Source organism: Osmia lignaria, chromosome 15 (assembly GCF_051020975.1).
Source record: "Osmia lignaria lignaria isolate PbOS001 chromosome 15, iyOsmLign1, whole genome shotgun sequence".
Taxonomy (NCBI): domain Eukaryota; kingdom Metazoa; phylum Arthropoda; class Insecta; order Hymenoptera; family Megachilidae; genus Osmia; species Osmia lignaria.
The window spans coordinates 12,479,647-12,506,681 of NC_135046.1; the positions used below are offsets into that span (position 1 = coordinate 12,479,647).

Genomic DNA, 27,035 nt, shown 5'->3' on the forward strand with positions numbered 1-27,035 from the left:
GTCTCGCCTCCCCTTTTTTACCGTCGATCGGTGTACTTTCGATAAGAGGGCTTTCTATGCAACGTTCAGAAGCGAAGAAAGGGAAAGGGTGGAACATCGAGGCGACAAGAATGAAACAACGTTTAGCTTTTAGTTGCGATCCTTTCCCTTAACCCTCCATCTAACCACCGTACCGCGGTGACGAAGGAATTTATTCGTGTAACGTAGCCTTGAAAATTGGTGCGAGAAAAGTGACGCGGAACTCCTTGCTCCGGTGGTTATAAATATTTATCGTTTCCGGCGCGAACTCTCGAAAACCAGTGAGAGCGTTTGCAATAGACCTTTCGTCGTAAGCTCGATGAAGTACCGAAATGTCAGAGCTCTGGATAAATAGGGCAGAGCTGGTAGGTAGATAATATAACGTCCAGGTTGAAAAGATCGGATACAGATTGATCGATACGAAGGCGGAAGTGAGGTGAAGGTAAGATAAAGAAAGACTAATAAAGGTGTGTATAAAATGTTTAGGTCACGGAGGGAGGTTCGAAAGAGCCCAGTGCCGTAGCATGCCGGCGAGCTGCAGCGGGTGGTGGGGCGTCTCTGAGAGAGCGCGTCGATCGGCGTCGTCGGGCGTCTACTCGGGCGTCTGCGTGGTCAGGCAGGGTCCGGAGAAGCGTGCCTACGCGTGTATAGCGGGATTAGAAGGAGGAGGAAGTGAAGGCGAAGGAGGAGGAGGAGGAGGAGAAGGAGGAGGAGGAGGAGGAGGAGGAGGAGGAGGAGGAGTAGGGGACGGAGGCGGAAGTAAACGGAAGCGAAGGCGAAGAGGTAGAAGAAGAAGAAGAAGAGAGCGTGCAAGTATAAGAGTAAGCCTGGAGGTGATAGGGGCGAGGAGTAGGGACCGATGAGCGCGGGGGGGGATGGGGGCTCGGGGTTGGGCCCCCCTGAGCTGCCGGGGGCCCAGCCGACTGCCGCGACCCCCCCCATCCTCGGGCAGCACCGGAACCCCCAATCTGGCCAGGACGGACAGCCAGCTACAGCACTGTCGCAAACGGGCCAGACACTCGGGACCAACACCGGTGCCGCCAAATCCGCAACCAAGAGGCCGGCTCGAAGGGGCGGTAAACCTCCGCCCGATAGGCCTGTCAGGGCCCTTTTCTGTCTACCCCTCAAGAATCCTCTGCGAAAAATGTGCATCGACGTCGTCGAATGGAAGTATCCTTTATTTTTACACTCTAACAAATGTCTAGCCACATCGTTCAGGGATGAAAAGAAAAAAAATTTTCGTGTCTCGTCTGTTCGAAAACAAAGTAGACCAATAGAAGAGGGTGATGGAACTGCCTGTCAATGCCAACCCTCGTTGACAAATCTCGCTTCAACGGTACATTGTCCCAATTTCGCTTCTATTTCGGTCTCTTACGTAAAACGTTTAAAACACGTATCGAAGTATTCGATACAAAACTTAGAAACCGGAGATCCCCTTCTATTATTTCGTTTCTTCTTTCCCGCGTCGCTGGTAACAACGGGAAAAGATAAAATTCCGTAATCTATGGGGAAAGTTCCCAATACCTTTCAGAGTCTGTTTGTACTTTAAAGCCTTTTAAGATCTTAAGAAGACCAGGAAGAAGTTAAACAAAAGTTGCCTTATTCCCGGCTCCAAGTTATTTTCATTTTCCTTAGCTAGAGCTGCAATCGACGCGACTCTCCAGACCTTTCGAGTGGCTTATTCTCATGACGATATTCGCGAACTGCGTTGCCCTGGCAGTCTACACACCATACCCGTTCGGTGATTCTAATTTGACCAACCAATATTTGGTAAGTACATATCCTTTTTATTAACTCGATGATATTTCATTCGTCGTCATTAACCCAGCCGCACCATCCTGCTCTGTTTACCTTCTTGTCAGGCACGAATTGATTTAACGATCGAGATACTCTGCGTCATAAGTAAAGATAGCCTGTTGGTAGTTTTCATTTTTCCTTATTTCTTATTTGAGAAACCGAACCTACCCAAAACGTCAGGTTTCGCTTCGAGAAAGAGAAAACAAAACGATTGCTTCGGATGTCAAGTATAATATATCTTGATCCGAGCAACAACTTTCGATTAAACTAATAATAGAGAAGATAATAGAAATAACTGTTCCGTTCATCGAACCACGTGAACCGACCGGGTTATCGGTAAATAAACACTATGTCCAAGAGATAGGGTTGATGGCATGAAACTTATTCGAGGTGAAACCTCAATAATTGTTCAATCTTCCTGACAATCGGGGCGCACTGTTCCCTACCATTATCGGAAAACATGCTTCGTATGTAGGCCCACTGAATCTTTTTTTCACCGGTACGAACACTAGAAAAATTAAACGAGCAATTAGGAAAATGAATTAGTTCGTTGTATCGTATGCCGCGGTAGGCGTGGCTTTTTCCGCTGCACTTTTTTAATAAAGCGAACCTTGTTAGAAAGTGGAATTTTTCCACGGGTTTATAGGACAATAGCGTCCGTGTGACCGCAAGAAGGGAAATCGGTGAGGTGCGATCGATATATAAAGGACGTAGAGTGTACAGGAAGGTTGGACATCCTTCGAAGGGTGGGATTCAGCACACGATTTTCATTGTTGTATCTCGTTATTACTATCGACTGTTTGTTGGAAACATTTACGTCACGGCCTCTCCGTGGTCGGTCGTTGGTCGATGCGTGCCAAGAAAGAGCGTACAACAGACGGACAGACAGACAAGTGGGTGTGGATGGTCTTGATCAGCCATCGATAAACTACGCGGACTTTAAGTAGTATAAACGTTTAGGGAACTTCCTAGCAACTGTGAATGGATACGATGAGTCATTGATTCAGGTCCGAGTTTCTGCAACGTGTTCCACTTGATTTTTCGCAAAATCCTCAAACTTCTTCTAAATATTAGCTTAATGCATATCGTTTCTGTTCATTAAACATTCAATCTATGTTCTATTTTCTACGAAATAGTATGTGAAATTGAAATTTTATGAATGGCTATGTTTCAGGAAAAAATAGAGTATATATTTCTTGTGATTTTTACGGTCGAGTGCGTGATGAAGATCATCGCTTACGGTTTCGTGGCTCATCCTGGAGCTTACCTTCGGAACGGATGGAACATATTAGATTTCTCGATAGTAGTCATAGGGTGAGTACATTTATTTTCCCTTTAACGTAGGTGTACCAGTTTCAGTGAAAAACGCGCAGCTCGTGGAATCGTTTTACGCGTGACACGTTTCACGGTCGAAAAATCAGTCGAGATTAATTTTGTTTTAATTGAAATTGCGAGCGAATATTTGTATACCGTTTCTTTCCAGAATGGTGAGCACGGTGTTGTCGATACTAATGAAAGAAGGCTTCGACGTGAAAGCGCTGAGGGCTTTTCGAGTATTACGACCCCTTAGGCTGGTTTCCGGAGTACCGAGTAAGATTTCCGTGTAAAACCGATGATCGAAATTCTTTTATTATTTTTCGAACCGCCGCGTCGCATATTTGGAAAAAGAAAGCAACGGATAACGAGTGTCTGTCGATTTCTGCAGGTCTTCAAGTGGTCTTAAACTCTATTTTGAGAGCGATGATACCCCTTCTACATATCGCTCTGCTCGTTCTATTCGTCATCATTATTTACGCTATCATTGGCCTCGAGCTGTTCTCTGGCAAAATGCATAAAACATGCAGGCATAATGTGACTGGTAAGTATAAACGATCCTAGCTATTTGGTACGTTCGAAATCGTAGCGTAGAATTTCGTTTCGGCACGGTCCACTCGATTTCACGCGTATCGGTAAACTACGTCAGCAAAAATTGGTGAATTTTCGTGAATCAGCTGTTTACCGCGAGACACGCAGCTCGCGTTCCACGCGCTAAGAATAATTAGACGTTAGTTTCGCCGTGGTTGAATCATATCTAAAATAGATAAGTGTGTTTCGGGGTTAAACCGGGAACTCACTCCCTCGACCCGAGATCTGCCAACTTCTCGTCGATATTCAATTTTTCCAAAAATTCTTTTCCCCGTTCAATCTTTCCTCCGTCGAGGAAGTTTCAGCCGCGTATCTATCGCGCGTCGCGTTTAAAAACGATCACGCGCATTATCGGGTCTGGCTGGGTGCTTTGAATACGTGTCACTTTTTTTTTTTTTTTTTTTACAAATCGTATATACGAGATGAAAAGCATTGTATCGAATAAGAAAGGCCGTTAAAGTAAGGATGACAGCATGTTATAACGTGGCTTGTTACGGATACAAAGGAGCTGACTTCGATTCCTGCTACACCTGTCACCCCTATTTTCCACGGATTCCTACGTAGTAAGCTCTCCAGCTTTCTGACTTAATTCTGCATCGCATTGTACTTCGAAATATTTTAAACGCATCGTCGTTCATTGTTCAAAGTCAGTCGAGCGAGGAACTTTTGTTTCCAATTTAACGCGTTAGCATTCGAATTGTGTGTGTTGTAGACGCGATAATGGAAGAGCCAGTTCCTTGCGGAGACGGCGGCTTTCAGTGCGACAACGTTGGGCCCGATTACTATTGTAGCAAACAATTTTGGGAGGGTCCAAACTGGGGTATCACGAATTTCGACAACTTTGGCCTTGCCATGTTGACGGTCTTCCAATGTGTCACGCTCGAGGGTTGGACGGACGTACTTTATAGCGTAAGATCGATCTCGTAACACATCGGATAGTCGATTGAATCGAACGCTTTCTATTAATGTTATCTCGTTTCTTTCGTGTTTTATTGTCCCATCTTTAGATCGAAGACGCGATGGGAAGCTCGTGGCAATGGATCTATTTCATTTCTATGGTCATACTTGGAGCTTTCTTCGTGATGAACCTGATTCTCGGTGTGCTGTCCGGGTTAGTATAAGTGGCACGATATTTTTGGTAATTAAAATATGTAGACAGCATAAAAAGAGTGAAAAATTTCGTGCTGTATCCTAAGATACGGCGCACACAAGTCGAAAGTACCTTTCGATTTTTTCGTTTCGTTTCGTTTTGCTCGAGAACATTTGAATTACGCTCGAGACAGGCTGTCTCTAATCACGCCACGATATCGTGCTCTTTTACTCGATACAGCGAGTTCTCTAAAGAGAGAGAGAAAGCAAAGGCGAGGGGTGACTTCCACAAACTCAGGGAGAAGCAACAAATCGAGGACGATCTGAGGGGTTATCTGGATTGGATCACGCAGGCGGAGGACATCGAGCCGGAAACCGACGAGCCGAAAATGCAAGACGGCAAATGTACGTGACCTGTTTACTTATTTACCCTGCTCCTTTAATTTCAATCTTTCGCACTTTTAATTACTCCGAGCAATGAATTTTTTCACTTGCTTTTCACCGTACAAATGCTCTCTTCTAATTACACGATCTCTTGAAAATAAATGAGACCGAAATACAGAATTATTTATTCGTTAATTAAGAGTAACGTTAATTCGTGTACGTGTGTGAAGAGTCGATAATTAACCAGTCGATCTAATTAACGGATTGCCGCTGACCTGCTATTACTTCGGATATTTGCAACTTCCCTTTTGTTTATATTTTTAACGAGTTCTACATTCGTTGCAACGTTCGAGGGTGAAATTTCTAATTAGTATCCGTCATTTGACCGTTACCGATAGAAAATTGAGAAAATGTTTAGCGAACGTTGGCGAAATGGCTGTTTCAGCGAAACAGCAAAGCGAGATGGAGAGCACGGATCAGCTGGAGGGTGACGAGGAAGGAGTTCAACAAGAATCCGTGTGGAGGAGAAAAAAGCGGGACTTTGATAGGTAAGAAAGGTTGCCTTTTGTCCGCTAAACTGATCGTTCGCTCGGTCGAGACCCATCGAACGTTTCTTTCAATCGAAATGTTACGCGTCCCAACAAAACGAGCCTCGCCTCGTTTATCGTCGGCTTTGATCGAACGAATTTGCAATGGAAATTCGCAGAGTGAACAGGAGAATGAGAAGGGCCTGTAGAAAAGCCGTCAAGTCGCAGGTTTTCTACTGGTTGATCATAGTATTGGTTTTCCTGAACACCGGAGTTCTGGCGACCGAACACTACAATCAACCGCATTGGTTGGATGATTTTCAAGGTATTTTGCGTCGGTAACGCGATAAACAAATTTTGCAGCATCCGATACGTGTGTGTGTTTTTTTTTAATACAAAATAAACATTTATTGGATGCGCGAAAACAAAGGGGTTGCGTTTAAAATTTCGCTATTCTTGCACACAGAGATCACGAACATGTTTTTTATCGCGCTGTTCTCCATGGAGATGATGCTGAAGATGTACAGTTTAGGATTTCAAGTAAGTTTCCGATGTTGAAAACTTACAAATATGTAAATGATTTTCTTAAACGAGACGTCTATTCTCAGGGTTACTTTGTCTCGCTGTTTAATCGTTTCGATTGCTTCGTGGTGATCGGCTCGATCACCGAGATGATCCTTACGAACACACAGGTGATGCCACCCTTAGGCGTCTCCGTTCTCCGTTGCGTCCGATTACTCAGGGTATTCAAAGTGACAAAGTAAGTCTAATCTTTGTCAGGAAATTTTCCAAACACATAAATAAGGAAGTAAAGTAACCAGAAAATATCGATCAATTTTTTTTATAATAGATATTGGAAGTCGCTGTCGAATTTGGTGGCTTCTCTGTTGAATTCGATACAGTCGATCGCGTCTCTGTTGCTTCTACTCTTCCTCTTTATAGTGATCTTTGCTCTTCTCGGCATGCAGGTACGATTACGCGTTTTTATTCTTTTAAATCGAGCAAGGGTTAAATGTTTTTGTAATTGTAACTTTCCTCGCAGGTATTTGGTGGAAAGTTCAATTTTAGCGAGTTACAGGACAAACCTCGTCACAATTTCGACAGTTTCTGGCAAAGTTTGTTGACGGTGTTTCAAGTAAGTTTACGATTCACGATTATGCTTGTCGTGCTTATGTCCGAGGACAGCTTAAAGGCCTGTCTATAGCTTTAGCAAAAAATTGCTTCGGTATAAGTGAGTACGACAAGGTATACCTATAAGGACAGGTGTATTCACTTTTAATCAATATTTTTTGCATTTTCTAACCGACAGATATTGACAGGCGAGGATTGGAACGCCGTAATGTACGATGGTATCAGAGCTTACGGAGGCGTAGCCAGCTTCGGCATGCTTGCCTGTTTTTATTTCATCATTCTGTTTATATGCGGTAATTGTATCCTTTTCTTCGCGGAAATGCAGAATATTTAAATGGTGTCGCGACGAGTGGCGTTCGCGACAAACGAATTCAAATAAATTCCACTCGAGCGTCAGAAGAAAGAGTCGCGATCCTCGATATTCATGCGAAATGATCCTTGACGAAAGAAGCATCGCAGATATTCTACTGAACGTCTTCTTGGCCATCGCTGTCGATAACCTCGCGGATGCCGAGTCATTGACTGCCATCGAAAAGGAAGCCGAAGAAGAGGTGAGTTTCTTTTTTTTTCACAAATTTATTGTTACAAGTTTCCGAGGAAATAATTCGAGATGAATAAACGTTTTCTCGTTGCGTTTACTCGATTCGCAAGGACGAGGAAAATTATAATGTCGGTCGTTTTAACGTTTGTCAAAGAGCAACGATACAGGAGAAAGCTCGTTTGCTTTCTCTCGTAATGACGGACGTCGTGTCTAAGGCTGACGCCAACGACGCCGACGCCGACGCCGACGCCGACGCCGAGGATGACGCCAATCGGCTCTTTATCGCTCGTTACGTTTCCTCGTGTTCGAATCTTGCAAATATTTGACGCGTCGTAATTAAGCGAATCTAGGTCATCCACGAATCCCTGATTGTCGAGGATTTGATCAGTGACCACTTCTATCAACGGAATCGAGCACTTTAACTTCGGAAAATGTATTAGACGACATCGAGTATACGGTTCGTAAGTATTCGTCGAGCCGTGAAGAAAAATGTGTCTTCGATACCGGAGCTAGAGGCAACGATTGGAAGCACGCACGTGGAATCGAGGTCGTCGCAATCGAATACCGATACTCTGGAATTAAAACTGTCATCGAGAAACACTAGCTGTTTAGTCGTTTAGTCAGTTTACCGTATCGGAGAAGGGCATGAAAGCCGTAGTACAACTACCCTGTGGGGATGCATCGAGTTTTCTCCCTCTCTATTCAATCATTTTCCTAACTATCGCTCGACATTCAACCTCGTTCCTTTTTATATCGGTCGCTCATTCCGATTGTCTTCCCTCATTTCTGACCCCTTTACCATAAGTCAAAGGGTGTTTCTCCGGGGTAATTAAGGGCAGCAGTTTTTTATTCGGCTTCACATTTATTCTCTTATCGCCGCTTTCGATTGTTTCGCACGATTTTTCTTTTTCTCCGACGGTATTTCGTAACGGGGAAACTGTATAAATATACGAAGCAACTCGAGCGTGAAGCTCGTAGTAAGGGTGGAGAAAAGAGGCCGTCATTGAACAAAATCACGTCTCTTCTTCTGGTTGAACGTTCGAAGCTTAATCGTTCGTGAGTTTTCGATAAGCTAATGAAAAATCGATATTTAACCCGTCGAGCATTCACCCAGCGAGATTTTAGCTTCGCCCTGATACCCCATGAAATTCGACGAGATTTATAAGGGCTAGTTTCTTGCACTTTAAACGGGGACAAAACAAGTCCAATGTCTTTTTTTTAACTATTAATATACTCTATTCAACGTTCCCCTAATTGCTTCGTCTTTTTCTCAACTCTTTGCGTTGGCTATGCTGCGACGTAAATTATAAATAATCAAAGGGTTCGTTGTTTTCTTTTTTCTTCTGCAGGCCAAGAAGAATAAATCTCACAGTGCCTCGCCAGCTAGGGACGAAGAGAGCGGGGAACAGGGTGACGGTGGCGAAGGAACAGGTGGAGAGGACGAAGGTGGTGGCACGGATTTGGAACATGATCCGAACGAGACGATGGAAGATTACGAGGCAGCTTTGGACACGGAAACGTAAGTAGGCGTTTTCGTAAACGGTTTCCGAATCAGAAATAACTAACGATCGAGGAAATTGTCGATCGAGCAGGTCGGAAAAGAGCGAAGACATGAATACTCACGCGAAAGTACGGCTGAATATAGAAGAGTCCGACGAAGAGGTGGAGGAAGAAGAGGAAGTCGAACAAAACGAGATGCACGGTAATCTTTCCTTCCGTTTTTCGATTAATATCCAGTTATTCTTCTACAGAAGATCGCTTTGTTTAGACGACGGTACGGAACAAGGTGTGTCAGCCAGACCACGGAGAATGTCCGAGTTCAATATGGCCACGAAAAGGCAACCGATTCCCCCTGCATCGGCATTTTTCATTTTCTCACAAACGAACAGGTAGATACGGTTGACTTTTATTATTTTCATCAGCGATATCATCTATTTCTCCTCCATATTTTTCAGGATTCGCGTGTTCTGTCATTGGCTCTGCAATCATAGTTATTTTGGCAACGTGATTCTCGTTTGTATCATGATATCATCGGCAATGTTGGCCGCCGAAGATCCGCTGAGCGCTTCGTCTTATAGAAATCAGGTACGATAAGCCATTATTCCATGATGATTTATAATTTATTGAAGATCAAGAACGTTCGAAATCCAACCAACAAACCCTCTCTACGTTCTTGCAGATATTACTGAATTTCGACTATTTTTTCACCACAGTGTTTACGATCGAGATTTGGTTGAAAATGATCTCGTACGGTTTTATCATACACGACGGCGCTTTCTGTCGATCGGCGTTTAATTTGCTCGACCTGTTGGTCGTTTGCTCTTCTCTCATTTCTATGTCTTTCAGGTAAGCGTTCACGAATCTTTTCAGGATACGTTATTTCAACTGGCGTTACAATTGAATTCGGTATACATTTTTAAACGTTAATTGTCTTTCAGTTCCGGTGCATTTTCCGTAGTGAAGGTGCTTCGTGTGTTGCGCGTTCTCAGACCTCTGCGTGCCATCAATCGTGCCAAGGGATTAAAGGTATCTTTCCTCGCTTATTATCCGAAAAATGGTACCATGAATTTGTCAAATCTGTCCCAGGATCTAGTACAAGCCCTGACTAGACGCGTTACGTTTGGGACCAAAGTAACTTTTCTTTACGATATAGATTAAATCGAATTCTTCCGCTAGTAGACAATATTCGTGATTGCTTTTGAATAGTAGACACTAACCGTGTCGAATTTCTGATCGCACAGGAAAAAAAAAACAGCTTTTCTTTATTCTTAAAAATTTTCACTAGAACAACAATTCTTATCGTTAGTTACTGGAAAAATGTTCTTCCTCTGCGATCCGTAAACTATAGTGTATAGTATAAAAACGAGAAAAAAAAAAAAAAAAGAAAGAAAGCAAGGTTTATAAAAGCGGAAATAAGAAGCAAGAAAATGATTAAGGAAAGAAAGGTGTAACCGACGTAATAAATTACTCGGCACACGTAATATCCCGTTTGTTCGAGAACGGATCTACATTATGATTAATGTTGAACCCAGCACGTAGTACAGTGCGTCATCGTAGCGGTAAAGACTATCGGAAACATAGTCCTCGTCACCAGCCTCCTGCAGTTCGTGTTCGCCGTCATTGGCGTACAACTGTTCAAGGTAGGATTGCCAGGCCTCGCACACTAAAAACGGTCCTGGGAACAATTCCTTCGAACCTCTCGTAGTACACTAGAGTGGCATAATATACATATAATACAACCGAACCTTCAAACACCCCAACCCCTTTCAGACCTGTCCCCCTCACACTCTGTTGACCCGTCAGACCTTATATATATATATATTATCGTCATTCTCGTTCATTCATTACTTCACATACGTTTGATGCAACGCCCAAATAATTCACCATCATCAAAATTCACAACCTACCAATTCGTTTACTATCTTGGTACGCCTTTGCTCGACATCCCCGTAGCCTTCTCTGACGATTATTCGTGTTACAACTTTTTTTTTAATCAAACTGTACGCTTTTATTCTTTCAAGTATAGAGTCCAGAATGGAAACCTGATGGTTTTTAAGTTACTACCAAAATGGCGTTGTGTGTGATCCCTCACCCCTTTTAGTCAAACTACAATCATTTAAAACTGAAAAAGCATTAGGTTTCCTTAGAGTAGAGGATCTGATATTTGATCTAGGTGGAAAGGAAATAATCGTCGAAAGGTGCGGGCACGAAGCAAACGTTGTTTTTTTTCCGACATATGCACCTCTGGGTATCTTCCCTATGACAAATCAATTGTTTATGTGTTAATTTGATCATTGGGTTTCTTGTCTCGACACTCTCTCCCCGAAACCTCTCACTGGGACTACCTTGCTTTTCTCTTTCCCTTCAATGTTTTTTGTTTCACTTGACCAAAAGTACACGCGTGATTCTCAACGATTCGAGACTGTTTTACGGTGGCTCCGTTGAACGAGCCATCGGTAATCGAAGATCGTTCGAAATCATCGTAGATCGTTTGTAGTGAGATTAACGAACAACAGTGGGTTTCTTTTTCATACGTAACGAGACGTATCGTGATAGGAGAAATGATATCGTAATAGTAATAGAAGCTCGTCGAGAGGCGGGCGATTTCTTTCACTTTCTATCGTTTTTGGTTTGATATACAGGATGTTTCTGAATTAAAACTGATTAAACTCTGTCAGCGTGTTCGAAATATTGATTTGAGACGACCCGATCGTACGTAGGTGTAAATGTTAGGTAGCTGAACGAACAGCTGATCACGTAGCCATCGATACTTGTAAGTACCTACACTCACACAAACCGATACGTGTTACCACAAATTTCAATATTTGCATCTAATTGTTATTCGTACAACACCCTGGCACGGTCTGATTAATCAGAATTTGGAAACACCTTGTATATAAACATCATTGTAATGGTAAGATAATAGACGAGTGACCGGGGGGAGATGAGACGGTAGCTCAAAGTAGATAGAGACAGAACATCAAAACATATAGTTGTACGTTTGTATGCCTCATTTAGAGAAAGTGATTATACAACAAGTGGCTTTTTCGCAAAGTCTGTCTACAATCTTTGGCTTTCGTATCTTCGTTTATTTCTCCTTTGTCTCAACACCCGACGATTTTCTGTATCTCTTTCTTTTCCTCTCTTTTTCTCTATCTGTCTGTCTCTTTTTCTCCCCGCTCGCTCTCTCTCTCTCTCTCTCTTTCTTTCTATACATACACACATGTACGTACATATATTTTTTAATCTCTCTTCCGTCTTTTTCTCACTGTGTCTATTTCACCTTCACTTCGCTGCTCGAGATTTAATATTTAGCTGGAAGATTAAAAGTATGAACCACATCGACATTCGAACAACACAATGCTATCAGACAAACACGATCCATGACACTGACAAAAATACTTATACAGGCTGCGTGATCAAAACTGATAGTAGAAGATTGTTTGAAAATTGCATGCTTGTGCCGGCTGAGCGTTGCAGTGGTGTGTCGCCTATATTAACACGAGAGAAAGGAAAGGAAAGGAAAGGAAAGGAAAAGAAAGGGAAAGAAAGAAATGACAGTTCCGTGAATTTCCTGTGAATCTGACGAACCTCAGGTTCGAGACGGAATCTAAATTAAATCATTTCTCGAATCATTTCTCTCATCAAAGGCCTCCTCTTTATATGGCGTTTCAAATGATCTTGCCCAGACCTGAATCAGAGGCTTCCAGATGTAATTTCGTGTTCCGGTAGCTTACGCCTGGAAGTCTCGAAGAGTAGAGTAACTTAGAAAGCGAAGAAGCATCACGGCACCTCATCTGTGTTTTTCATGTTTCCACCTGGATCCACCTTTATGGACTAATTCGTGCTATAGGCTCGATAAATATTTACGGAACAATGTTTCCCCTCGATGTTTTAGTGTACGTTAGAAATCATAGAATCGATTTGAAATCTGTTCCTCTTTGTCGCATCCGTGAAAAGTGACGTTCGATGTTGAGAGATTAGAGAGCAATTTAGACGATTCGTAGTTATAGTTTACCTTTGTTGCTTCGTTCAAACTAGTCCTAGAGAGAAAAAAAGGCTATAGGCCCAACAGAGATATTAAACTGTTTAATGAATTTTTTTCTTTAAAATAACACGCGTTACTGACCTAAAATACATCAGTATTTTATCCTTAACATTTAATACACCTGTAGTACTCAAGTATACATACACTTACATCTAACACGTTGACTACGCGTTAAAGAGAAGGTTAAATACCAATTCATGTTATCAGGTGCATGACTATGTTTACTGTGTCAGTCAACGTGTTAAATGACTGCAAGAATACTCGTCTGAACGTAACCGTTCCATAAATGCTGCGTGTTTGAACGCTGATAATAAAAATCGGCTTTAACCATCGATGAACCCTTAACGAAACTAGAAATCGTTTAATTCCAAACAGCTCGAACGTTTTTCTCTTTCTCCTTTCTCGCTATTATTTTTAACTTACCAATAATCGTTCTATTCCTTTTCACTGTTTTCTTTTTCTCATACGATTCGCGTATCATTCGAAACGTTATTCGGAAGAAATTTAATTATTTCAAAACGATGCCGAGTGATCAAAGGAACGATAACGTGTTAAACGATGGAAAAGAATAAAAGAAAGATGAAATTCTCCCAATCAACGATTGAACGAGACAATTACGGTCGAACGTAAAAGGCCCATAGGTGCATTGCCGAGAAAAAAACATCGAGCACTGGTGGGTTGGATGGATGGCGAGGGCTTAGTTCACGATTTAACGAAAACAATGGACAAATTCAATCTAAAGTGTGAAAGACACGCTGAAAGAACGAAGCTTCGAAGATACGAGAATCCTTGAAATTTACTCTTTACGACCACGAAACTGAATGGTAGAATCGAAAGGCCGAATAACAACATTTTGTTAGAAGATCGCGTGTACATATGTATATTATAAAAGAAAAGCGGAAAAAATGAACAGGAATGGCCAGAAAACGAGGAACGAAACGCGACGGATCGTAGCTTCCAAAATCCCCCAGACCTAGTGCCACTGTTGAACAAATGATGAAAACAAACTAGCCATACCCCCACACCCCCCCACCCCCCTCGATTAATGCTACTTTGTATTTTTTTTGTTTTCTCTTTCTGTCTGTCTGTCTCACGATCCCGTGTTCCCTGCTGTGCTCGCTCGCCCTGCTCACCTGCCCTCAACCAACTACGTAAAAAAGTACGTAGTGAAGTGTGTGATTGTCGCCATTAAAACGATCGGCAACATTATGTTGGTCACCTATCTCCTACAGTTCATGTTCGCTGTTATCGGGGTACAGCTGTTTAAGGTAAAGCCAATCACCACCACTATAGAAAGTTTAAATTAAGCCAACGACAACTTCTTCATCTTCTTCTTCTTCTTCTTCTTCTACTACTGCTACTACTACTACTACTACTATTACTTCTTCTTCTACTTCTTCTTCTCTACTGCTACTTTTTGTTTCTGTATTCATACAGTCATCGTTTCTTCCATTTTGGTTCTTTCTTAATTTTGTTTCGTTTCTTTTCTTCGTCGTTGCTCTTGCTCGCCGTCAGACGATCAATTTAACGTCAGAATCGGAAGCTTTGAAAGCCGTGGATCGGATCTCGGTCCGGAAACGTCCTTCGAATTTCCTTCGCGAAATACGGGAAAGCGATGAGTGTTAATTGATTTTAGAATCGAAGGAAGTACATATACGCTTGCCCGAATTTCGTGAAACGCTGCACGCAACGTTCAAGAAAATCTTGTAATTTCCTTTACAAAGGAGAATATCGGCGATAATTATTGCTTCGACGAAATTTCTTTTCGATTACACCTAATCTATTGACGATGAAAGTAGGACGTTGATCGATCACAAAGCTAGTCGTTGCCTATATTACCCTTTGAAAAGTGTGTCTGCGTTCGCGTTAACACGCGGTCGAGGGCACGGTAACACACGCTGTTTACGAGCGAACGCTTCAATAAGAAAATCAAGCGGGACTGGAGCGTCGTGCGAGAATAATCTCGTCTTCGTCACACGATTTAACGAACTCCAGATAAAAACATATTTAACAAAATAGACGCATACCAGTTTCGCTGTGTAGATAAGAATGATGCTTTGATCGTAGTGCATGTTCCGTAGATCGTTCGTGTGCATCGCAACCACGAGAGCATAGTTTAAAGTACTGGGAGCATCAGATTTGAAACTTTCGATTAGTTCGTAGACTTAAGAATAGCTAGTATTAGAATTGAAAGTTTTGATAAGCTAAACTTATCGTAATGTAGAAGGTTGAAATTAGTTTTAGAGAAAGAAACTTACCGAAACGTAGAAAGTTTCACAATCAGCCAGCTGTGGATGAAACGGTAGAAGTCCTCTCATGGTTGCGATTCACCTAATAAACAGACAAAACTCGCATGAAACTCGTCTCCCATCGTGTTCCGATCGTAATTTGCAACCGTACTAACGGTGAACGTTGTTCCGAGCGTTAACAAACCAGAGAACACGCATTCCTTCACCTACGCCTATGAAATCCAACCCTTCGATAGGGAAATGAAAAACAAGCAACCAGGGTCAGGGTGATCCACGCTGCACTTGGTGCATTGTTTTTTTTCTAAAACTTATTTATTCCGTAACAAGCGGATCGGTTATTTCGGTTATTTCGACTCGAGTAAATTGAACGGCAAGGGGAAAGGGGAATGATTCTATTTTCATAACAGTTGCGATAAGTAATTACGGGTTTACAACGCCTCGAAGTTCATAGAATCATCTATCGAAAGGAGCATAAACCTGGTCATTTTTTACAATCCTTCTCCCTCCTCGATAATCCAATTTTAAAACTAGAATTCACGATGAGAAGGTTGCCCAGAAATTCTTTCTCAAACTACTCTACTTCCAACATGCAAATTCTTGAATAACTCCACGTTCGAATTCTGCTCGCGTGTAAAATTCCTCTAGAAAATAAGAAAGGAATCGATGAGTCGCGATGCTTCGACGAGACGTTTTAAAGAAAATCAAGGAAATATTTCTCTCGGCGAGCTTTATCGTCGAGTCATAAACACGCGACAAGACGTACTGTCGTTAGTTAGGGAAAAATCGCGAAAGCGTATTTTCTGGACACTCGTTGTGAGTTTCGTGCAGGCCAAACGAGATATGTAGCCTCCGTTCAATTTTGTACATATTTTTCTTTCCATGTACAGATACACATGTCATATATGCACGTTAAACGGAATGTTTCATTTTTCTCTTATTTCTCAATTATTTTTCTTTGTTCTTTCCTTTACTTTGCTCGATATCACTCGCTGCTACTGACTTTGTTCTAGACTCTAGAATGGCCAATTAACGATACGCTAATTTTTTTTTTTTTTTTTTAATTTGTTCTATCGATGAACGATGCCGACACCCTTTGAAATTCAACGTCGAATCGAAATTGCGATGTTAATTGATAGGTTAAAGAGTAGACGTGAAGGGTGTCGGCACGTTCCCGTGGCTTTTGAAACTTTAAGCGAAGCCTTGAATCGCACAAGCGTTTGCTGTAGGTTAATGAAATTTTTATGTTGTACAGGGTAAATTTTTCTTATGTACCGATGCATCGAAAATGACGAAGGACGAGTGTCAGTAAGTTACAATTTGTACGAGAAGAAGATAAAAGAATTTCTCTTGACGCAACGTGTTCTTGCTTTCAGGGGTACATACCTCGAATTTGAGAACGGTAACATTAATAAACCGGTGATGAAGGAGAGAAGTTGGTGCCAGAATCGTTTCCACTTCGACGACGTGGCGAAAGCGATGCTCACCCTTTTTACCGTATCAACGTTCGAAGGCTGGCCTTCGTAAGTAACATCGTATCACGTCGAATCGCACGAATTATCCTCCTGATTTTATTTCAACGCCAATATACTATCACACCGTTTCTACTCTCGAAAATGTCGCGATCGTTGTAAGAAAAAGAAAGAGGTAGAGCGTTTTCTCTCTCAACAGATTGCTAGACGTGTCGATCGACTCTAACAAGGAGGATCACGGACCAATTCATAATTTTCGGCCGATAGTCGCCGCGTACTACATCATTTACATCATTATCATAGCATTCTTCATGGTCAACATCTTCGTTGGTTTCGTTATTGTCACTTTCCAGAATGAGGGTGAGCAAGAGTACAAAAACTGCGAGCTCGATAAGAATCAGGTAAGCGTTCATTTCAAACTAGCCCGTACGTAGAAAAGTCTGCTTTAAATTTCAATTTTCACAGCGGAATTGCATCGAGTTCGCGTTAAAGGCTAAACCAGTGCGACGATACATACCGAAGCATCGAATACAGTACAAAGTATGGTGGTTCGTCACCTCACAACCGTTCGAGTATACAATTTTCACTCTGATCATGATCAATACCGTCACGCTGGCAATGAAGTTCTACCGGCAACCGGAAATCTACACGGAAGCGTTGGATGTTCTCAACATGATCTTCACCGCTGTCTTTGCCCTCGAATTCATCTTCAAACTTGCGGCATTTCGATTTAAGGTACGAACTTCGAAGCATGACAGTGCTATTAAAATGCATTTAATATTTCGGTTCTTGCAGAATTACTTTGGCGATGCTTGGAACGTGTTCGATTTTATCATCGTGCTTGGAAGCTTCATCGATATCGTTTACTCGGAAGTGAACGTAAGTAACTCGTTGGATTCTTAACACTTTCGAAGAAAAACTGTTCCTTGGAAACTATCATTTTCAGCCCGGCTCGACCATCATTTCCATCAACTTCTTTCGACTATTCCGCGTGATGCGATTGGTCAAGTTGCTGAGCAGAGGGGAAGGTATCAGAACGCTACTCTGGACGTTTATCAAATCCTTTCAAGCTCTGCCCTACGTAGCCCTTCTCATCATAATGTTGTTCTTCATTTACGCTGTGATAGGAATGCAGGTATGTCGCAAATCGTTCAAATTTGATACTTCAATATTTTAATACGATATACCCTCCGTTAGGTATTTGGAAAAATTGCAATCGACGACGACACGTCGATAGACCGAAACAATAACTTCCAGTCGTTTCCGCAAGCGGTGTTGGTATTATTTCGATCGGCTACAGGTACGTAAGATTATCGGATTTATTAAAAAGATGAAATTAATAAGATGGTTGATACGCAGGAGAGGCTTGGCAAGAGATTATGATGGACTGTTCGGCGCAACCGGGCAAAGTGATGTGCGATCCGAATAGCGATGAATTCAACAACCAAAATGGCTGTGGATCCGACATTGCATTTCCCTACTTTATATCTTTCTACGTTTTATGCTCTTTCCTTGTAAGTGTCGACGCGTGTCTACGAAGAAACGAGGAAATTCCTATACGAATGTCCTCGTCCTCCTTCTTTCAGATCATCAATCTCTTCGTCGCCGTGATCATGGACAATTTCGATTACTTGACGAGGGATTGGTCGATCCTGGGTCCGCATCATTTGGACGAGTTTATTCGTCTCTGGTCCGAGTACGATCCTGACGCGAAAGGTCGCATCAAGCACCTGGACGTGGTCACACTGCTGAGAAAGATATCACCGCCTTTAGGTTTCGGTAAACTCTGCCCTCATCGTGTCGCGTGCAAAGTTAGTATACCTCGATCCGTTTGTAATAGCAAGGATTCAATGGTTTTTACTCGAATCTCGATCGTGTTCAGAGGCTGGTCTCGATGAACATGCCGTTGAACAGCGACGGCACGGTTTTGTTCAACGCGACCCTGTTCGCCGTGGTGAGAACTTCGCTGCGAATCAAAACCGAGGGTAACATCGACGATGCGAACTCCGAGCTCAGAGAAGTGATCAAAAAGATCTGGAAAAGGACCAGCCCGAAACTGTTGGATCAAGTGGTGCCACCGCCAGGAGGCGACGACGAAGTAACCGTTGGTAAATTCTACGCGACCTTCCTGATCCAGGACTACTTCCGAAGATTCAAGAAGCGCAAGGAGCAAGAGATGAAAGACGGCGATAAAGAGTGTCACAACACGGTTACGCTTCAGGTAACTTTCTTCGTGGAAACTAACGATTAAATTACGTTTCATTTATTATAACCGTTGTCGTTTACTTTACAGGCCGGACTGAGAACCTTGCACGAAGCTGGACCCGAGTTAAAGAGAGCCATTTCTGGGAACTTGGAAGAACTTTTGGACGACAATCCGGAGCCTATGCACAGGGTATCGACAATCGACTTCGCGGTTCTCGCAATTTCCTAATAATCTCGTGTTTTTTTTTCATTTTTCTTCTCCAGAGAAATCATTCGCTGTTTGGAAGCGTGTGGTCGAGCATGAGAAAGGGACATCACAGTTTCAATCGAGCTAGGTCGTTGAAAGTAAATTCAACGACTAAGGTAAACGACGATTTTTACGAAGCAACGTTGCTAAAACTCGTTCGATATGTTTTATTCGATTACGATCCACAGGCGTCTCCGACGAATTCCATCGATTTCCTGCCGTACTCGTCGCTTCAGAGAACAGGCGGTCCCGACGCACCGAACCAAATAACCGCGAGGTCTCATCAAGTTGTGCCAAACGTAGCGGGGTTAGTTTCCCTTCCCTTCCCAGCGCCCATCGATCGAACGAAGCGTAATAGAATGATAAATGTACTTGTGTGTTCAGTGGGCTAAGCGACAGCGCGATGAATCAAATGGGAATCGATGCGAAGCTCACGGGCATAGAGGAGAATATTCCTCTGAGACCGTTGGCCGGGTTCGGGAATCCCGTCCAGCAACAATCAACCACCTATCATCCCTCTTACAAAGTGGTCGAGTAAGTAAACTGCAACTAACTGCGGCTAAAAATTCATCTAGCCGTGGTATAGAAACGTTATCTCGTCGTTGGGAATCGCGTCGTGACGGACCGCGTAAAGTGTAGAGGATCGGGTCGCGGGGGAACGTGTTTGCACGATTAGAGATTCGCTCGCGAATTTCTGCACCCTCCCCTGGCAGCAGTCTTTTACGGTTTTCTCTTTACTCTCGTACGTTTCAGCGGTCCAGGTAGCGGTAATTACCTTCATCCGAATAACGAATACGGTAAGAGAAGTTAGGGCTGTATGGGACTCGATAGTTTGCTTTTGATCTTTGACGACATAGCATTATTTTTCGCTTGCGCGCTTGCATGCCCGTACCACTAACCAAACAATACCAAACCAAGCCAAAGCAGAGTGAAGCGAAAGTATCGTCTCGATCTCGCGGACCTTACGACACGATCGGAAGAATCCTATAACGTCGCGTCGCGAGAACCTTGAGAATCGACGAGGAATTGGCGAGGTTCCGTACGAACGATTGCATGCCGTTCGTCTACCTTTACTTTTCTGTTCTTTCGCTCTCTCTCTCTCTCTATCCCCCTTTATCTTTCTCCGTTTGTTTTTCCCTCTGGCTTGTGTATAATTCAGGCGCTTCAGAGCGCGCGATTCGCTCGAGGTTCTCGAGGACGCGGCGAGGATTCCGCGCGCACCGTCGTTCGTTCGCTAACTAACTAAGAGAGTGGTTTTTTTGTCCCGTTCTTTTTTTTTTATCCCCCGTGTCGCGTGGTGCGTCGACGTCGACGTCGTCGTCGTCGTCGCGGCTGCTTGATGCAGTGTTCAGGACGGAATCGAGCGGCAGCTGACCCCACCAACGCCACCGCCAAGAAGGAACCCACCCTTGTCCGCCGAACCAGCCATCGTACTACTATCGTCCAGCAAGTCCGCCAGCGCAACGCCGTCGATCGCCACGTGCACCAACACCTCGACTGCCACCACCAGCCCGAGTTCCAACGGCACCTCTTCCTCCAATGGGACCCGCTGTTATTATTCCTACGCCACTCGGCCTTGCTGCGTCGATTGTGCCGTCTGGAGTAATCACGGTACGATCTATACCTATTCTTCTCTCTCTCTCTCTCTTTACCTATCTCTTCACCTATTATTTCTCTGTAACTTTGCTCTTCTCCCTTATCTCGCCTCCGAATCAATCGATCCACGAGTTTTCGATGGAAAATTGTGACGAGAGGCGAGGTAAGGTTCGCGGCAATGCTAAACCGAGATATCACCTGAATAAACAGCAGCCATAGATCGCGAGGACGGTGATTCGTCAGCGGGAAGCGAGTTCAGCGAGTCGGATGGGTCAAGAGGGTCGGAAGGATCCGAAGAAATAGGATCGGATGAGGGAGAAGAGGTTGGAGCTGGAGGAGGCAGAGGTGAAGGAGGTGAAGGAGGAGAGGGAGGAGGGTCAGGAGAGTCTAGCAGTTGGAGCGACTCGGAGAAATTAGGACGTCGAGGAGGATCCCTGAGGCAGGAGATTGGCGCGGCGTCTCGGTCTCGGGCTCGTGGTCGACGCGGATTGAGCTCGTTGGTCGGCAAGTCGGCGCCGTCGAGTTTCCGGAAACGTGACCCGAATGGCGGTGGACAATCGAGCAGCTCGACTACGTCCGCGAGTACCGGGTTCGCGCAAAGCGTCGCCAACGGGCTGAAACTAGCTCAGACACAGGCGATCGCCGTTGCCGGATTCCTCGCCGACGTCGACGATTCGCGCCACGATCGCGTCTGCGCCTCCTGTCTGTCGCATCGAGCTTACCAAGGCAGAGGTGACTAATCCCCGACTAATATTCGATCCGCAACTCCTCTTCCATTCACGGTCGCGCGTTTGTCGAACGATTTTCGACTCGATCCGAATCGTGGTACCATCGTATCTTTTATACCAGTGGCAAAGTTTCTTTCTTGATTCGGATCGAAACGAAATAAAATAGGAACTAATCCATATACTTCCATTATTTCATCGCTATAAAATCGCGAGTCTCGTTTCCTTCTCTGCCGCACAACCATCGCACGATAATGCACAGGGCACGAAGAGAGGAAGGACGGGGTAAAAAGTGTGTGGGTGTGTGCGCGTGTTTGGGAGTGTACCTATTGCATGACCAGAACCTATCGCTCGAAGCATGCGTTCTGCCAATTCGAGTATCACACCGTCGCTTGACGCAATTAACCATGCAACCAGCTCGATGTAGCACGAATCGTAGCTGTGTTGAAAACGTAGAGGCAGAGCGTAACGCAGCGAGCTTAAAATTCCTTCACGCTCTCCTCGTTCGTCAGTGTCCTGGGCCGGAGAGAGTAACGGAAGCATCGGCGCAGAGCGCCTGTCCCACAGTTTGCCGGGCAGTCCTGCGGACCGGAAGCCTAACTTCGAGGTCATCGGAAGCGCCGAGAGTCTAGTCGGTCGGGTAAGTGAAAATGAAGAAACTTATCGAAACTTTTCGCGTTTGGAAATGGGTGGTTGTTTTGGAAGGACGCGTTCCCCGTAGGTTCTGGTGGAACAAGGACTGGGCAAGTATTGCGACCCAGAGTTCGTCAGATACACGTCGCGAGAGATGCAAGAAGCGCTGGACATGACGCGCGAAGAGATGGATCGAGCTGCTCATCAGTTGCTTCTGCAAGAACGTCGAGGACAACCGCTTTCCTACCAGTTACAGCAAGGACCGGAGCAACCGTGGACTTTACCGGGCTACCAACAGATGCAACCGTCGACAGGTATCGGTTATCAACCGCTACAGGAGCAACAACCTACTACTGGTTCGCGACAGTACCGACCATATTATCGAGGCGCCGGCGCCAGCCCCGGCACCGCTACCGGTCAAGCGACACTCTCGGATCCAGCCACGCAACAACAGCAACCTCCACCATCTTAGCGACACGACCACCATCTTGTCGACCGTGTTCCTAGTTCGTTCATCTAGCACCGATCGCCGGAACGAGCTTCGCCCTCGCTGTTACTCCGAGCAAAGGATGATGATTATTTTCGGAGGAAACGCAGCGAGAATAGAGGCTGACGCAAGCAATAAAGCGACGAGAGCAACGAGCGGGTCGTTTTTTCGCGAGCGTTGTCGGAAGAGAAAATTGTTCGCACGGTCCTCGAACGAATGGCCGAAATAGACGAGAGGGGACGAAGGGAATTCGCTGGAAACGGAAGCGCGGACGATTAATCCTTACACATTGCTCTCGTTCGTATCGTAAACATTTATTCCTTCGATTACCGTTGTTTAGAATAATTGAACTCATTATTATTGCTCTTCGTACGACGGATTCTAGACGAGATAACAAGTGCCTAAGTATCTGTAACTTCTTTCGGACCAGAGAAGACTTTTATCAACTTAGACAAAGTACCATTGTCGCGAATTACCAAACAAGTTGCGTGTCGAGTGTGTACGCTATTATATTGTAACTATACATATATATATTATATATATATTATATATATATATTATTGTTCGTATAATATAACTGTACATATACGTTGATGCGCGAGAATGAATGGCCGATAAACGTAAATTGCCGCGAGTTTCGTTTCTACGTCCAAGTGTATGCATGATCGGCCAAAAAAGCTCGCTCACGATTAACCCTTTCGTTACGAACGAGTTCGAACTAAAAGTTTCGAACGATTTTCGTAACGAACGAGTTGATCGAGACGATCGAACGATGCTACTCTGGATGCCGCAGCTAATCCTACGTATTCCTTCGGAACCATGTAAGTACTTACCCGGGATACGCTTGCTCGTATTCTCTTCTACGTTTCGGTACTTTTCGCGAATTTTCGTACGGTATTACCTCTCTGAAAGACACGAGCTTAGCTCCTTGGCTCTTGAAGAGAAAGATATTCGTTTGTTGTCGCTAGCTATACCTACAGCTTTTAGAAAACGACGCGATACTCGCTCAGAAAGGTAGTACCCTACGTCGCGATCTTTCCTATCCTCATCCATTCCCTCCCACTTTCCTATCCCCATTTTAGACTGGATTTTTACGAATTGCGTCCCTACGAAATTTCCATTCGTATATTCTTGTAGCCGTGAGAGTAATGCGTGCAAGTACGGAAGAGAGAAAGAGGAAGTGAGCGAGAATGAAGAAGAAAGAGAGAGGAAACATCACGCATACACGTATGTACGTTCTTCTACGTAAGAAGCAAATCTCGATTTCGATCGCGATACGCTCGACGAACAAGTCGGTCAGGAGTGGTAATCGTTCCTTTCTACGCACAAATTTTATTCGCGACAGGAACGAGGATGGCGAAGCTGATCGCGCAATATCCCTTGTTCGATCGTCACGCATCGAATGCGCGACAAGTGATCGAAGAAAAGTGGAAGATATTCGATTGCCCGATTTTCTAAATGTTCCCTTGTCGATCGAATTAGTTTATTCAGCCCGAATAGTGAAAACATTTTTTACGCCTTTTACTCGTACATCGAGACTCTAGAGATTCGAGTTTATTCTCTGGGAATGCGATCGCAAACGAACAAGCATCAATTGAAATGCGCGCGATAAAAAAATTCTAATTCGAAAACGTGCAATCAGCTTCCGACGTTCTTTATTTCCAAACACGTGCAACACGGAAACCGGAAATGTTGCGGATGCGATTGCAGAAAGCGCCGAATATTTTTTAGAGAAAATTCGAAACAATCAGCGTGAAATTTTTCGTGTACTCAAGAATGACGTCGACAATAATTTTAATCGATGACATTTACAGAATCACGTTTCTCTGAAATTTCTGTCGGCGCTTTCTTCGTTTTAAACGCTTCCATTATCGAGCGATCGGCTTTCCCGCTTTGCGTTTCAAATACCAGCGAGATTTATAGTTCGATCAACGATAGTCTACCTTGGCTGTCGATCGATCGAATTCCCAGAACGTTTTTCGATTCGATTTACTTTTTCCTGCGCGCGCAGCTACGTTTCAAGATGGACGATCGATCTTTTTAGACGTATATGTAGTAGTACGTGGCGTAAATGTATGCATTCTTGTAAAGCGTAAGAATGCTGTTCGGAGAGCCGCGGTCGACGCGAGCCCTTCGCCACCAAGGGAACCAAAGCAAACTAAACGATATTTCAAAGAAACGAACAAATCGACGGACGCGTCTTTGAACATTTTCTCTTATAGGTACGGATAATATAGGTAGGTGGTGTGTGTGAGGAGCCGGCATGGCAATGGCGGCGAGTAGCAGTGCGCATGTGCGTGCGCGCCATTTCGTCGAAAGAAACGAATCGACGAAACGGAAGGAAAGAAAAGAATTTGTACAAAACTAACGATACACCTGCCGATAAGTTGCGCACGAGATGTTAACAATCGTCCTACTAACGATATTCGCGTATACGTGTGTATAGTCGACCTTTCGTATTCGTTTTTTCCAGCGTCTTTTTAACAATTATGTATTTGTCTATAGCGATCTTTTTATACTGTTGTAAAGTGGCGTTTACACCGATCCGTAGAATATACGCGTAGAGGAAATGTTCTTACCTACCTTTAAATCGTAATATTGTATTGCAGAGGGTGCACGGGACATCGATGCTGTCCAAATAGTTTTTAACACACGCGGTTTAGGAAGACCAAAATTTTCTACGTTACGAGACTGACGACTACCGATACGCGTATGACCGACTGGTACACACACGAAATGAAACGAACGACGCGAAACTCCTGAATAACCGGTCCTTTCAATGCCTTCCTTCGGTCTCGATAGATAACCTGTCCACTTCAACGTAATCGTCGCTCGTCTCACCACTTGTAAACACTTCGTATACCATACATAAACGATATCGGCGATTTTGAAATGTTTCAACCGTTTAGCGAATGGATGAAACGCTCACTGCGCAAGATTCGCGTTCGTAATGGTAAAAAACGCGCGCACGTGACGTACACGTCGACGAGCCACCTGGTAACTAAATCAGAAATTAATCAGCATTGTCACGATAACCGAAAAATTAAATGTTTGTTTTTCTTTTCAACTAATCGACAAAGTCGTAGATTTATTATCTTGAAATCTTAACGTACACAAGGTTAAAGTATGCTTGCAAATTTTACGGAAATGCCGGAGATCTATTACGGAACGACGCAATCAGTTGCTTACCAGTTGAAAGCGCGGCAAATTCGAAACGTTCTTTTCAAACGAAATTCGTAAATCTTGCTCGACGATGCGTTTTTATCCGTGCTATCGAATTTCTGGCACAGCATTGGCACTCACACACGCTACTCGCACCGTTTATTTTTATTAAGACGTTCTTATATCGACACGATAATAAAACGATGTTCGCGCAAACATTATCATCGTTTTTTAGAAGACATATTCGATACACTTCGATAAAGACTCTGAAACGACTCTGAAATTGCGTAATCGAAAAAGGCACGATTCCCCTTTCCTTTGATTATTAACAACCGTTCCGAAAATGAACTTCCGATTTCGTTTAATTTCTGTTCTTTACGTTCTTACATTCGCTAACCGTGGAATTCTCAATAACCGATTATACGAACAATGCAGTTACGACATCCCAATACACGCACAATCCAATCGATCGATCGGTTATACGTGACTCTACGGTTAATGAGATGAATCGAATAATAAAAAATTGAATATGTCAAAAATTTTAGAAATATCTGGACCCTATATTAATTCGGGGAAACGTGCTTCTTTTCCATTTGAAACAACGCATATATCTCGTTGATGAAGAAAAATAAGAAATCCATTAGAAATTTTACAGCGCTAAGATTCAGAAACCTTGATATGCACAACCAACAGACACGCACACGATAAACTGCCGTTTTTCTTTTCAATTTCTGCCCTCTCTTTGCTTCCAACTTGTTAAAAATTTTCAACCCGTTTTCACGCGCAACTATTGACGATTAATCATCGATACGAGAAAAGCAAATTTATGAGCATTAGTTCAATCCCGGTTCATTTATAACTAAAGGGTTGACACCACTGTTCAAAACATGTTATCTCACGTTTTCATCGAAATGGAAATATTCCCCACGGATTGTATACAATTTCAGAGCACGTTTTAACGGAATCCTTGATTTCTGTTGCACGTTGTTCAAGTTGTTCTTCATTCGAGAAAAAGAAACGCGATAGTTGTGCCCCATGCAAACCCAACAGCGAAACGTTTTTGTTATACAAACGAGTGAAGGGTTGATCGATCGAGTGATGCTACAAACCGCGAGTATACACGTACCTGTTATTTATAAATATACAAAATCCTTTAGAAATTCTAACAATGAAATACAACAATTTACTGGATGAAAAAATATACCTTGCGTTCGTCGATCGATCAAATATGTACCGATAAACCTACGCTCGATACTTTGCTTCGTTTACTGAAACAAGTCGATTATTAATTTTTTTTTTTTTCTTCTTCATTCGATACAGTT

General features: G+C 43.5%; 1 protein-coding gene across 8 annotated transcripts; it reads left to right on the forward strand.

The window, feature by feature from the left end:
- The first annotated feature begins 755 nt into the window (after window positions 1-755).
- Ca-alpha1D (Ca[2+]-channel protein alpha[[1]] subunit D) lies at window positions 756-27,015 on the forward strand. Of its 8 annotated transcripts, none has more exons than XM_034333001.2 (41): window positions 756-1,188; window positions 1,683-1,788; window positions 2,990-3,129; window positions 3,299-3,405; window positions 3,521-3,673; window positions 4,433-4,629; window positions 4,728-4,831; window positions 5,051-5,214; window positions 5,639-5,741; window positions 5,900-6,045; window positions 6,187-6,260; window positions 6,329-6,480; window positions 6,571-6,688; window positions 6,763-6,855; window positions 7,030-7,150; window positions 7,311-7,402; window positions 8,742-8,911; window positions 8,985-9,094; window positions 9,161-9,281; window positions 9,348-9,477; window positions 9,572-9,738; window positions 9,831-9,918; window positions 10,425-10,532; window positions 16,442-16,494; window positions 16,563-16,709; window positions 16,858-17,059; window positions 17,124-17,393; window positions 17,454-17,537; window positions 17,605-17,793; window positions 17,856-17,958; window positions 18,018-18,172; window positions 18,245-18,469; window positions 18,541-18,879; window positions 18,952-19,053; window positions 19,128-19,226; window positions 19,299-19,417; window positions 19,495-19,644; window positions 20,456-20,721; window positions 20,917-21,438; window positions 21,944-22,071; window positions 22,153-27,015. In XM_034333001.2, exons 1-41 carry the CDS (start codon window positions 878-880, stop codon window positions 22,534-22,536), a joined length of 6,612 nt encoding a protein of 2,203 aa, XP_034188892.2. In that variant the 5' UTR covers window positions 756-877; the 3' UTR covers window positions 22,537-27,015. The 8 variants fall into 8 exon arrangements, with proteins under 8 accessions (XP_034188892.2, XP_034188895.2, XP_034188894.2 ...); XM_034333004.2 differs by having other exon boundaries at window positions 21,983-22,071; XM_034333003.2 differs by having other exon boundaries at window positions 20,920-21,438.
- Window positions 27,016-27,035: the final 20 nt, after the last annotated feature.

What these genes read in the sequence shown, in the direction of transcription:
- Ca-alpha1D (XM_034333001.2), top strand. Translation starts at nt 878, where the DNA reads ATGAGCGCGGGGGGGGATGGGGGCTCGGGGTTGGGCCCCCCTGAGCTG. An exon ending in ATTTTCTCACAAACGAACAG is followed by an intron (nt 9,282 to 9,347) that starts GTAGATACGGTT and finishes CATATTTTTCAG; the next exon opens with GATTCGCGTGTTCTGTCATT. An exon ending in TCGAGCTTACCAAGGCAGAG is followed by an intron (nt 21,439 to 21,943) that starts GTGACTAATCCC and finishes CTCGTTCGTCAG; the next exon opens with TGTCCTGGGCCGGAGAGAGT.